The following is a 13,692-nucleotide window of genomic DNA, read 5'->3' on the forward strand; positions in this document are numbered from 1 at the left end:
CATGGCTTTGTGGTTTGGGCCCTGCGTAGTTCTCTGTAAAGACCCCTTGCACTTCCTCTCTCTTGGCCTCCTGCAAGTCACCGAGACTTACCAGTCCAGTCAGCATCCAGATCCCCGCGCCAGGAAACCTGCAATTCACAAGCATCAGCACACAGTTTATCAGCAGTGCCTCTCATTCCACTTACTAGATCTCCGTATATTTGTAGCTCTTCTCAGGAGAAAACCCTGACTTATTTCAGCCAGTCGGCTGTGGACCAGCAGAGGACTGATGGAGAGCTCTCAGCAGGCTGGTTGCAAACTTGGGATTTGTTGAATCGCTGGTTGGAACACCAATCATTAGACTGGGACAGACTGGCAAGAGTCAGTGTTCCGGGGCCAATGCCCCTTCCTTCTGAAATTTGGCAATGCTCGGTGTTGCTGATTATTATTTCTTGTTTTTCCGTATCATTAATTCAGGAAGCTTAACAGTCATGCTGACAGGCATAATGGGCAGTGCAGAAATGCCAGACATGGCCTCAAGAGACAAGTTTTGCTTTAAAGTACTCTTACATTTGAGTGTTGTTTTTTTTTAACTAAATGCTCCTATTTGATTAGGGCTGTATCCATTTTAATAGAATTTTAGACTTTACAGTATGTACAGAAGTGATGCCAAGCGCCCTTACAGAGAGATCTTCCTGCTCGGGAAAAGCAAATAAGTCACAGACATCGGTGACCAGTGAGGGGGCTCAACTTGGGGACAGGTTCTCAAAAACTGCAGCTGTGATGATGGTGCACTCACTTGTCCTGGGCAGTAGGGCCTGGGCAGGACTTGCAAGAGAACCCCCGCCCAGCTCCCAGTGTGGATTCCAGCAGGGGACGGCATGAGCCCAGGGTTGTCAAACAGTCCAGTTCTAAGAGAAGCCAGGACCCAAATACTGTGGGACTGCTAAGAAGCTGGATGTGGCTATGGGAGGGGGAGGCTTGTAGCCCCACCCACAGCCTTGGAACTGGACCATGTGAATTCCAGGATAGCCTGAGTTATCAACTGACTTTACTGACCACATCAATCAAAATAACCAGCAGTTTATCCAGACAGAATATACCTTGTTCAGTTGCTAAACTGTGCCTGACTCTTTGTGACCCCATGGACTGCAGCACTCCAGGCTTCCCTGTCCTTCACCATCTCCTGGAGTTTGCTCAAACTCAAGTCCATTGAGTCAGTGATGCCATCCAACCATCTCATCCTCTGTCGTCCCCTTCTCCTCCTAACTTCAGTCTCTCCCAGCATCAGGGTCTTTTCCAATAAGTCAGCTCTTTGCATCAGGTGGCCAAAGAATATAGCTGGGGTTAGGCAGTTTCTACACTGACCATGTGAAATTTTGAGTTATTTGATAACATTATTAAGGACTCTAACTGGGCTCCCCCGGGGGCACTAGTGGTAAACAACCCACCCGCCAACACAGGAGACATGAGGCTTGGGTTCAGTCCCTGTTTGGGGAAGATCCACTGGAGAAGGGCATGGAAACCCAGTTCAATACTCTTGCCTGGAGAATTCCATGGACAGAGGAGTCTGAGGGGCAATAGTCCATAGGGTCACAGAGAGTCAGACATGACTGAAATGACTTAGCGCAGCACAGAACTCTAACTAGATCTAGTGTAGGCACATCTCATTGTCCAGATTTTGTTATGGGTGGGCTGTCCCGCCTGCATTCATTCATTCTTTCCTTTCTTCTTTTGTTCCTGGTCAGGTACCCTATGCCGTTCTGTTCTGAGTCAGAGGCTCCAGTGAACAGCTGAGCAGTGTCTTCACGGACCTGGCTTCCCAGAGCTGGCTTCCCAGAGCGAGTGAATCAACTTGGGGATTTCAAGGACAAGGGTGAGTGGGGAGCAGGGCCGTGCGCTCTGCCTGGGGAAGCGCCCCCACCTCTGCTTCACCGGGCTGCGGGCTGAGGTGTCCTGGATGCAGGTGTGCAGCACAAGACAGGGGCTCGCTCTTGGGAACCAGCTCCCCCATTTCCCAGCCTCCCATCCTGGCCCCGCATCGGCAGCCGGCTCACGTGGCTGCTGGCCTGTGCCAGCCGCAGAGAGCTGGCAGTGGACAAAAAGACGGTCCCTGCCCCCACCAAGGCGGCAGCTTAGGGGGAGACAGTGCAGTGAGCACTTAGCGTAAGGACCCACGCAGATGGGCCAGGGGGGTGGCGGGGGCTCTGAGGAAGTGAGCCATGGGGGAGGCCCGAAATTGAGAAAAGATAAAAGTGTGTCAGTGTTGGTACTTGCCCCGTCATGCTGGGGTTTTGTGCACCGATTTTCCTCCCTGCCTTTCATCGGCCGGGACTCCTCAAGCTGGTGGGTCCAGGGCAGGTCCCTGGAAGGGAGGAGGGGGTTGTGAGGGTGGGATGCTGCCCAGAACCGTGAAGGAGTCAGAGCTTTCCCTCCTCTTCAAGCTAATGGGATGGCCAGCTGGTCACATTCTTCAGGTGCTGACTGAAAATACAGGCTCCTGTGCATATTGTGTGTGTGTGTATGTGTGTGTGTGCGCACGCGTGCGTGTGTGCTTAGTCATATCCGACTCTTTGTGACCCCACGGTCTATAGCCTGCCACGCTCCTCTGTCCATGGAATTCTCCAGGCAAAAATACTGGAGTGGGTCACCGTTTCCTCCTCCAGGGGATTTTCCCGATCCAGGGACTGAGCTGGCGTCTCCTGCATTGGCAGGTGGATTCTTTACCACTGAGCCACCTGGGAAGGCCCCAAAGAAGATTATTACTTGCAGGAAAAGCAGTGCTCAGAGGGTCAAGATTAGCATGTGTGTTCCTGGAGCCTCCATTCTCCCGGGGGTGACACAATGGAGCCCTGATGGACACTGATGTGCAGGGGGAACAGGACAGAGGCAGCAGGCAAGCCCGCTCTTCCTCTTGAAGGGCACCATGACCTCATTCCTCAAGGCTGCTCAGGAAACAGGCCAGGTAACCAGGGCGCCCAGCTGAGTGGGGAAGAGCTCGGGAGACCCATGCAGGAGTATCTCCCAACAAAGGCCAGTTAAGGAAGCTTTGAGATCCAACCTCAGGTCTCGGGGCTCCGGGAGGCAGCTCCGAGGGCCAGACGATGCTGTTCTCAATTCACATACAGGCCACTGATTCCTTGGTGACTGCTGGGTGCTGTTCCCTCGTCAGGGTCAGGGTCCTGCCTACCTCTTAGGCCTGATGATCTGTGTGTGGGCAGCACCCCGGTGTGGAGCCAGCCCTAGGAGGCAGGAGGCCTGGGTGTGGGCTGAGGGGACAGACAGCTCCTCATGGGGAGGCAGGGCTAACGTTTCCCTCTTTGCATCCTGCAAACTCTCACTCTGCCCCATAAAGGGGGAAACTCACCACTGGACCTGGGCTTCCCAGGTGGCTCAGTGGTAAAGGATCCACCTGACGATGCAGGAGATGAAGGAGATGCGGGTTCCATCCCTGGGTTGAGAAGATCCCCTGGAGGAGGAAATAGCAACCCACTCCAGTATGCTTGCCTGGAGAAGCCCATGGATGGAGGAGACATAGGGTCGCACAGAGTTGGACATGAGGAGCGCTCACACAGGCACTGCTGAATCCAGCCCCATGGTGCACCCCCTTCTAAGATACCCCACTTCTAGAGTGGTCTCCCCACTTACAGCCTGGCCCTGGCCTTGACAGTGATGCCAGCAGCACTGGCAGGTGGCCCCTAAAGCCTCTGGTGTGCCCACTCTTCCACCAAGTTCTATCAGATGTGAATTTATCCACGTCTCTGCTCCCACACATGACATTTTTCTGTTAATATTTAGGAGGAAGATGTCTGGTTGGCCTCTCCTGGCCTTTCACTGAATACCCAAGGGCCTCAGGCACTAGCACCCCGTGCTGTGCACACATCTCCTGCAGGCACCTGGCGCCCACCTGTGCATCATCCCAGATTTGAAAAGCAGTTGCTTAAATCACTCCAGAAGGATCCACATGTGCTAACTGTACAACAGGGCGGTTGGAGGGGATGCTATTTTGAGTTTCCGTCTGCCTTCCTGGTCACACATCAGGCTCCTCTGGCCCCTTGCTCCACCCTTCCCACATTCCTGGTCCGAACTCAAGTCCAGCCGCTGCACACAGTTCTGGGCAGGTCTCACCTGGCCTACAGTGTGCTGTGCACGCCAGTGCTGAGGGCCACCTGTGGGATCCTGAAGTCACCACCCAGAAGTGTGGGAGAGGTAAGGTTTCCTTCCTTCTCGCTCAGGTGGTCAGCTCTCCAGGTCTCTGGGAAGGTCTAGGGGCTCAGCTCCAGTGTCCATGATGGGGGCTGCCTCAAACACAGCATGCTGGTCCTGGACTGTCTCCTCCCCTGCCTTACTCCCCTGCTGCAACTTCCTGGGAACAAAAGCCCAACTCAGGCTCCGCTTTCTGGGCTAAGGGGGTTGGCATCTAGGACATACAACCATTCTATGTGATACTTGAATGCTCCTGTCAAATCCATACCAAACGTTTGCCCAACTGTTAGTTGAATGCTTCCTGTGATGGGAACCTCATTACTTCCCACAGCTGGTAAAAAGTCCAGCTTCAGTTTCTTAACTCAACACGGTGAATCTCAACTAGTCATTTTAAAAAAAAATGAGAGAGGAGAAGATAGACACTGGTGCGCATGACACAGTCACACGCTGGCTGCTCTGCTGTGAATGGATTCATTATCAGGGTACTTTGGCCACCACAGGCAGCCTGTCTTCACCCATTCAAGTGCACTGTCCTTCATGGTGCTGGGCAGTTCCTGACCTCCCAGCAGTATTACTGCCCAGTAGAGGTCCAGCTGGAGCACTGTTGGGGTCTGTCCCGTCAGGAAACTTGGACAGGATGCTTGCTTGGTAGCCTTGCAGTGTGGGCTGTAGGGAAACATCCAGCAGCTGGCTTTAAAGCTTGACTTCACTCTTCATGGGCACACCCAGGGCAGACTCATTCTGACTCTGGATCCAGTGTAGTCAAGCCTAGACCTAAGCCCATCTTTGCTGCCTACACCCACCTCATAAGAGGGCTTTTAAATTTTGGAGGCCTCGGCAGTTGGCACTGGGTTTTCTGAATATAACCAGGATTCGCCAACAATCTGCAGAAACAACATTTAAAAATAAAGAAAACTGTCACTCATGGGGTGAGCCAAGAGCTTTGGGAGACCTGCATCACTTCCTCTCCAGAGGCCCATGACTTTGTCACCTCCTTATCCTACCCTATGTTCATGTCCCTCGTGGTGGTGGGGGGAAAGGGATGGGTTGGTGTCAGGCCTCATAGCCTGGCCCCTCTGTTGAGAATCTTCCTACCACGAAGAGAAGAATCTAAACGTCACCCCACCCCCATCCCCAGCCAGATCCTGCACTTTTGAAGTGCCTCTTGGCACTCTGAATGTTTGCAAAAAGCAGACTCTAGCCAAATTTTTATTAGGGGGAAGGCAGTGAAAAGCAAACTTCTGGCAGCAGGAGATGTACAGGAAGCAAGACAGGAGCAGCCAAGCCCAATTCTGATAGCATGTGCTGTGGAGTGGAGGTGCCAGACGCCGTGGGGACCCCTTATCTCTTCCTCCCACTGATTACTGAGCCAGTCGAGCTCCAAAGCCCACAGTACGATCTGGAAGTTACAATGTGACTTTTTTACGGAGTCCCTTAAAATGGAACTATTCCTAACATACCAACCCTTGGAGCACACCAGGTCCTTGGAAACAAATCCTCAGATTGCTTTTGTCCCATTGTAGATAAGGATGCATTTTTCACTCATCTGGCCTAAGTGTTCCAATTTTTACCACAGGCTTTGAAAACACTGATGCAATTTAAGGAACAATGACATTTGAAGCAATGCTTGCAAGACATGAAACAGCGGTTCGGCTCTGTCATAATTGCTGGTTTGTCGAATGATTTGCATTCAACGTTAGTTTGGGTGGTGAAGGCTATGAAGTTGTGCTCACTGACCCAGATGGGTCGGGGCGCCCGCGTGACAGCCGGTGCACTCGGGCGCCGCTCAGGCGCCCCGTCCCCCGAGCCGGGAAGCGGTCACCTGCTCTTCACATAGAACCTTTCCATGTCAGATGGCGCAGTCTTCCCACCAACCCCACCTCCTGCACAACCCAGGCACTCCAGTAACACAAGCGTCCCTGAGGATAGAGAAGCTGACAAGCTCTCTGGGGAGCCCTCCAGCCCCTCTAGACCGCTCCTCTCCACTGCCCGCGGCTCCCCGCTTGATCGGCGTCCCACTGCGCCAATCGGAGGCGCTCGGCCTCGGTCCCGCCTCCCGGCGAGCAGCCCGCGCAGGCGCTGTAGCCTGAGGTGGGCGGGGCAGCCCGAGGAGCGCGCGCCATGCTGGCCAGGGGGGACCCAGGCGCTATCGGCCCTGCTCGGGCCCCCGCCCAAGTGGTAGGTGCCCGGCTGGCGGGGTGGGGTGTGGGGGGGCGCCCCGCCCCTCCCCGGCCCTCCCCGCCCCTCTGCTCCAGTTCAGGTCCCAGTCTCTCAGATTCCAGCTTCCTCTCATCCGCTCCTCACGTCACACCTCGGTCCCGCTCACCTCCATCCCTCCACTCTCCGCTCCTCCTCTCTTTTCACCTCCATCCCTCTTCCCTCCATCCTCCTCTTCTCCGCCCTGCTCCATCCCTCCATCCTTCTCCCCTCCGTCTTCCGGGGTCCCCGTTTCACACACTACCACCACCTCTTTTGGGCAGCCTGTGAGGATCTCTGCCCAAATAAACGTTTAAGCACCAGCAAGCGTGCGGACGACCAGCAAGCGTACGGACGGAGTAATCTAGCTCATCTCTGGCAGAAATTCACATTATGTTTTGTATTGTAGATCTCGAGAACAGTAAAAATATCCTCTCCTTTTTTCCTTTAAAAAAATAATTCCAAAGTAAATATGTAAGTAAGCTAGGGAGCTACTTTTGTGAATAACATAAATCTAGGAAGGGATAGTATTGTTGAATTAGATCTTCAGAGTAAAGAACTTGCCTTGACAAAACTATTTTCAGTACTTATATCTGTGAGCTTTTCATAACCATATTCAGATTTAGCATTTAAAAGTCCTATCTATGTTTTGTATAGATGTATTTGCACATGTGTACCCATACATGCATATGTACACACTCACTTGGATGATCTATGTTTCTGTTCTCTTGTTTAGAAATATGTCCACTCTTCTTTAAGGTATAAACTCAAGAGTGAGGACTGACTGTAACTTCTGTTTTCATACCCAAAGTCTGTATTGCTTAATGTACCCTGGGATTTCTTTGGAAGGAATGATGCTAAAGCTGAAACTCCAGTACTTTGGCCACCTCATGCGAAGAGTTGACTTATTGGAAAAGACTTTGATGCTGGGAGGGATTGGGGGCAGGGGAAGAAGGGAACGACAGAGGATGAGATGGCTGGATGGCATCACTGACTTGATGGATGCGAGTCTGAGTGAACTCCGGGAGTTGGTGATGGACAGGGAGGCCTGGCATGCCGCGATTCATGGGGTCGCAGAGTCGGACACGACTGAGCAACTGAACTGAACTGATACAGAAGATAAATCCTGTAATCAGTCGTTTTGTTGGCACTCAGGTTTCACTGTTTTTACTTTATACACTTCAGAAATGTTTGTTTTATGTGGGCCTGTGAGAAGAGGACAGTGCCAAACTGTCCTAAACTGAATAGACCAAAGGAAGAGAGAGCTGTAGGGAGGTTGCCTCCTTTTTTCCCCAACCCTGTCCCCATACTTTGTTAAAGTATGTGTGTATTAGTTGCTCAGTTGTGTCTGACTCTTTGGGACCCCAGGGACTGTAGCCCTCCAGGCTCCTCTGTCCATGGAATTCTCCAGGCAGGAATACTGAAGTGTAGCGGGTACTTAAAAGGGTTTCTTTGTTGCAGTTCCTCTAACATCATGGTTTACTGAAAATGCTTATTTCATGAGTGGGTTCAGAGATACACAGATGCTTGTTTCAACCAAAATGATGATGTTTCTGACCACTGATTGGGAACCACATGAATTTGCCATTGAATTGGGAACATTTTTGATGCCTTTCAGATTTTGTTTCCTTTTTAAAAGCAATCAGAGCAATTCAGGGAAATCTAAGACAACAAATCATGAGGCATAGGCACCTTTTGTTTGTCAGGTTATACTCTCCCTGGAATCCTTATTCTGGGTTGTTCTGTGAGTCATGTCTTGAGCTTGGAAAATGAGCATTGTGCAGATGGTAATGGGGAAGTAAATTAGAGTCTTGGAAAGAGAATTCAGTTTCCACACTTGTTTCTCAATTCATTTGTTTTGAATTCCAGTCTGTTATCCTCCCGGTCCATGACGCTGAACCGTGGTTGGACGAATGCTTGGGGTCGGTTTTGCAGCAGGACTTTGAAGGCTCCATGGAGCTCTCCATTTTTAATGATGCCAGTAAGGTATTTACAAACTTCCTGTTGGTCATTTAGCCTTAGCGTAAGTCACCTCTGACCATTTGGAGGAAAGTTTCCTGACCTGCCAACCTCCTCATACTTTCAGGACAAGTCCATGACTATCATTGAAAAATGGAAAAAGAAGCTGGAAGATTCCGGCATCCTCGTGGTCATTGGAGGGCATGATTCTCCTTCTCCCCGAGGAGGTCAGTAACCGTCTTTAGTTTATTATTCTTATCAACTTATGTACTTAAATAGTTTCCTGTTGTTCAAATCTTGGTGAAAAGTATGCTAAGTAATATTGGAGTGTACCACTTATTAAGGACCCGGTAGGGCTGGTTTTCTTGTGCTTCAGTAAGGATTTGTGTACGACCTCTGCTCATTCTTTTTTTTACTTTTTATTTTGTATTGGGGTATAGCCAGTTAACAATGTTGAGGTACTTTCAGGTGAAGAGTGAAGGGACTCAGCCATACACATACGTGTATCCATTCTCCCCCATACTCCCTTCCCATCCACGTTGCCGCATAACATTGAACCCCTGCTCATTCCTTACTGATTTAGCCTAACAGAAAGCCCTTAAGTGTTTTTATTCCTGATGTGAATGGTCATTATTGATCATTTCTAATTCTTTTTTTTTTGGCTGTACTGGGTCTTCGTTGCTGTGTGTGGACTTTCTCTGGTTGTGACCAGCAGGGGCTGCTCTTTGCGGTGCACCGGCTTCTCACTGCAGAGGCTTCACTTGTGGAGTATAGGCTCTAGAGCACATGGGCTCAGTAGTTGTGGCCCATGGCTTAGTTGCCTCTCGGCATGTGGATCTTCCCAGACCAGGGATCAAACCGGTGTCCCGTGCATTTCTCGGTGGATTCTTAACCACTGAACAATCAGGGGAAAAAAAGTGAAAGTTGCTCAGTTGCCTCCAGCTCTTTTCGACCTCGTGGACTGTAGCCCACCGGGTTCCTCTGTTCATGGAGTTCTCCAGGCAAGAATACTGGGGTGGGTAGCCATTCCCCTCTCCAGGGGATCTTCATAAACCCAGGGATTGAACCCAGGTCTCCCGCATTGCTGGCGGATTCTTTACCATCTGAGCCACCAGGAAGCCCTGGAGCACCAGGGAAAGTGAAAATGAAAGTGAAGATGCTCAGTCATGTCCGACTCTTTGCGACCTGGTGAACTGCAGCCCACCAGGCTCCTCTGTCCATGGGATTCTCCAGGCAAGAATACTGGAGTAGGTTGCCATTTCCTTCTCCAGGGGGTCTTCCCAACCCAGGAATTGAACCCAGGTCTCCTGCATTGCAGGCATACGCAGGCGCTTTAACCTCTGAGCCACCAGGAAGCTCCTCCTCTAATTCTTAAAATTCTTTTCTTGTGACATTAGATTTGTTTTTGTCCATTTAAAAAACAATCTTCTTGAAGAATCAGCTTTTGGTTTCATCGATTGTTTATATTGTTTTTCTTTTGCCTATTTTGTCTGTTTTCTATTTCCACTCTGAATTGCATTTTCTTTTTTTCTGCTTACTTTGGGTTTAATTTATTCTTCTTGGAATTCTTAAGGTGAAAGCTGAGGTCACTGGTTTGAGACCTTTCTCATTTTCTAAAACAGGCATTTAGTGATATAAACTGCCCCTAAGTATCGCATTAACATCCCACAAATTCTGATATATTGTGTTTTAATTTTCATTCAGCTGCAAAATACCTTCTAACTGCTTCCTTTGATTTTTTAGTTGATTTATGGATTATTTGAAGTAGAGTATTTAGTTTCCAAATATTTGAGGGATTTTCCAGATATCTTTATGTTATTTATTTCTTATTTTAATTCCTCTGACGTAAGAGAACATGTTTTTTTGATGTGAATCTTTTAAGTTTAGTAAAATTTACTTTACAGTCCAGGATAAGGCCTATCTCGGCAAATGTTCTGTGTGCACTTGAGAAGGTTGTGTATTTGCTGGTGTTGGGTGGAGTTCTCTGTAAACGCAAATGCAGTTGAACACAGTCTTGTTTAAATCTTCTGTATCCTTGCTGATGCAAGTTCTGCTTGTTTTATCAGTTACTGAGAGGGGTTATTGAAATCTGCAACTCTAATTGTAGATTTATTATTCTTTCTTGCTGTTCTGTCATTTTTGGCTTTATGCATTTTAAATTTTACTCTGTTAAAATTTGAGACTGTTGTGAAGAATTGACCCCTTCATCATTACCTAATCTCTGGTAATGTTCTTTGCTCTGAAATGTACTTTGTTTGATATTGATTTAACTGCTCTGGCTTTATTTTGACTAGTGTTAGCATAGCGTATCTTTTCCATCATTTTTTCCCTTAACCCTTCTTGTCTTTATATTTAAAGGATGCCCCCTTCGTTATAGATTCTTATAGGGGCTTCCCAGGTGGTGCTAGTGGTAAAGAACCTGCCTGCCAGTGTATATTTATGAGCCATGAGTTCCATCCCTGGGTCAGAAAGATCCCCTAGAGGAGGGCATGGCAATGCATTCCAGTATTCTTGCCTGGAGAATCCCATGGCCAGAGGAGCCTGGCAGGCTACAGTCCATAGGGTCACAAAGAGTCAGGCATGACTGAAGTGACTTAGCATACATACACATGTAGACAGCATATGATCGTGCTTTTTAAATCCAGTCTGACAATCTCTGCCTTTTAACTGGGATGTTTACATTAGATACATATAATGTGATTATTGGTGTGGTTAGATCTGAGTCTCTCTTGTTGCTATTATTTTGTTAATCATATCTATTCTTCACTCCATTTTCCTCTTTTTCTGCCTTTGTTTGGGTTAATCAAATATATTTTATAACAGTGTTATTGAAATATAATTTATACACCACATAAGTCACCCATCAAAATATATAATCAAGTTGTTTTTAAGTAGATTCACAGATGTGTGCAGCCACCACCACAGTCAATTTTAGAACATTTTCATCACCTCAAAAAGGAACCCTGCATCCTTTCATTGTCACCTTCCATGCCCTATTCCTCCCAGTTCTGTGCAACCACTGATTTACTTTCTGTCTATAGATTTGCCTATTTTGGACGTTTCAGATAAACTGAATCATATAATATGTGTTCTTTTTGTGACAGGTTTCTTTCATTGTTCAGTGTTTTTAAGGTGTCTGTTGAGGCATATATTAGTACTTCATTCCTTTTTATGAGAGAATAATATTTCATGGTATAGGTGTACCACATTTTGTTTATCCATTCACCAGTTGAGGCACATTTGGGTTGGTCTACTTTTAGGCTGTTGTGAAGCATGCTAGTGTAAACATTTGTGTATAAATTTTTGTTTGAACACAGGTTTTCAGTTTCTTCGGGTATATACCTTGTAGTGGTATTGCTGGGTCATATTGTAATTCTTTGTTTGAACACATTGAGGAACTGCTGGACTATTTTCCACATCAGCTGCACCATTTTACAGTGCCACCAGCCATGTATGAAGGTTCCAGTTTCTCCACATCCTCACAAACACTTCTTATTTTCTGGGTTTGTTTTTGTTATGGCCATCCTAGTGGGTATGAAATGGTTTCTCACCTCATTGTAGTTTTTATTTGCTTTTCCCTTCTGACTAATGATAGGGAACCTCTTTTTGTGTTTGTGTTGGCCATTTGTGTATCATCTTTGGAGAAATGTCTATTCAAGTCATTTTAAAATTTAATTGTTTTTTTTCTTGTTGAACTGCAAGATTTTTATGTATTCTGAATACTAGACTCTTATCAGATATATGGTTTGCAGATATTTGCTTTGGGTTGGGCTGTCTTTGGGTTGTCTTCTCACTCTTCTGAGAATATCCTTTGATGCACAAAAATTATAATTTTGATGAAATCCAATTTATTTTTGTTGTCATTACATGTACTTTTGGTGTCATATCTAAAAACTCATTGCCAAATCAAAGTCATGAAGATTTATTCCTTTGTTTTTTTCAAATAATTTTATAATTTGAGCTTTTCTATGTAGGTCTTTGTTCCATTTTGAATTCATTTTTTATAGAGTGTAAAGTAAGTATAACTTCATTCCTTTGCATATAGATGTTGAGCTGTTCTGACAGTATTTGTTTCAGACTATTCTTTCTTCGTTGAAAGTTTTGGTACCCTTTTGAAAATCAGTTCAGTTCAGTTGCTCAGTCATGTCCGACTCTTTGCAACCCCATGGACTGCAGCGTGCCAGGCTTCCCTGTCCTTTACCAACTCCTGGAGCTTACCCAAACTCATGTCCATGATGAGTCGGTGATGCCATACAATGCTATCATTCCCTTCTCCTCTTGTCTCCAATCTTTCCTAGCATCAGGGTCTTTTCAAATGAGTCAGTTCTTTGCATCAGGTGGTCAAAGTATTGGAGTTTCAACTTTAGCATCAGTCCTTCCAATGAATATTCAAGACTTATTTCCTTTAGGGTTGACTGGTTGGATCTCCTTGCAGTCCAAGGGACTCTCAAGAGTCTTCTCCAACACCACAGTTCAAAATCATCAATTTTTCAGCACTCAGCTTTCTTTATAGTCCAACTCTCATATCCATGCACGACTATTGGAAAAAATGTAGCTTTTACTAGACGGACCTTTGTTGGCAAAGTAATGTCTCTGCTTTTTAATAATGTCTCTGCTCTCTAGGTTGGTCATAACTTTTCTTCCAAGGAGTAAGTGTCTTTTAATTTCATGGCTCCAGTCACCGTCTGCAGTGATCTTGGAGCCCAGAAAAATAAAGTCTGTCACTGTTTCCATTGTTCCCCCATCTATTTGCCTTGAAGTGATGGGATCAGATGCCATGATCTTAGTTTTCTGAATGTTGAGTTTTAAGCCAACTTTTTCACTCTCCTCTTTCACTTTCATCAAGAGGCTCTTTAGTTCTTTGAAAATTAGTTGCTGGAAATGAATGTCATTTCTGGACTCTAAAGCCAATAAGCATCACACTGCTTTGATTACTATAGCTTTGTGGTAGGTTTTGATATTGGGAAGTATGAGTCTTTCAACTTTGTTTTCCTTTCTCAAAATTGTTTCACAATTTCATATGAACTTTGGGTGGGCTTCTCAGGTGGCACTAGTCGTGAAGAACTCACCTGCCAGTGCAGCAGACGTGAGTTCGATCTCTGGGTCAGAAAGAGCCCCTGGAGGAGGGCATGACAACCCACTCCAGTATTCTTGCCTGGAGAATCCCATGGACAGAGGAGCCTGGCGGGCTACAGTCCACAGGGTCCCAAAGAACTGGACACAACTGAAGTGACTTAGCATGCACACATCCATGAACCATAGGATCAGATTTTCCACGTTTTTAAGAAGGACCATTAGAATTTTGATGGGCGATGGCATTGAATCTGTAGATCTATTTGGTTTGTATTATCA

The 13,692-nt window shown here is 47.0% G+C and overlaps 1 protein-coding gene across 14 annotated transcripts in view; it reads left to right on the forward strand.

The window, feature by feature from the left end:
- Positions 1-6,292: 6,292 nt before the first annotated feature.
- B3GNTL1 (UDP-GlcNAc:betaGal beta-1,3-N-acetylglucosaminyltransferase like 1) overlaps positions 6,293-13,692 on the forward strand; it is a 132,757-nt gene continuing 125,357 nt past the window's right edge. For all 14 annotated transcript variants that reach the window (XR_006061262.1, XR_009595366.1, XR_006061260.1 and 11 more), the window contains exons 1-3: positions 6,293-6,363; positions 8,251-8,367; positions 8,468-8,567. Coding sequence is in view for 7 of the 14 variants with exons in the window: in XM_042256206.2 (XP_042112140.1) it covers positions 6,307-6,363; positions 8,251-8,367; positions 8,468-8,567 (274 nt within the window). In the remaining 7 variants the exon portion in view is untranslated. The remainder of the gene's footprint in view (positions 6,364-8,250; positions 8,368-8,467; positions 8,568-13,692) is intronic.

This window comes from Ovis aries, chromosome 11 (assembly GCF_016772045.2).
Source record: "Ovis aries strain OAR_USU_Benz2616 breed Rambouillet chromosome 11, ARS-UI_Ramb_v3.0, whole genome shotgun sequence".
Classification (NCBI taxonomy): domain Eukaryota; kingdom Metazoa; phylum Chordata; class Mammalia; order Artiodactyla; family Bovidae; genus Ovis; species Ovis aries.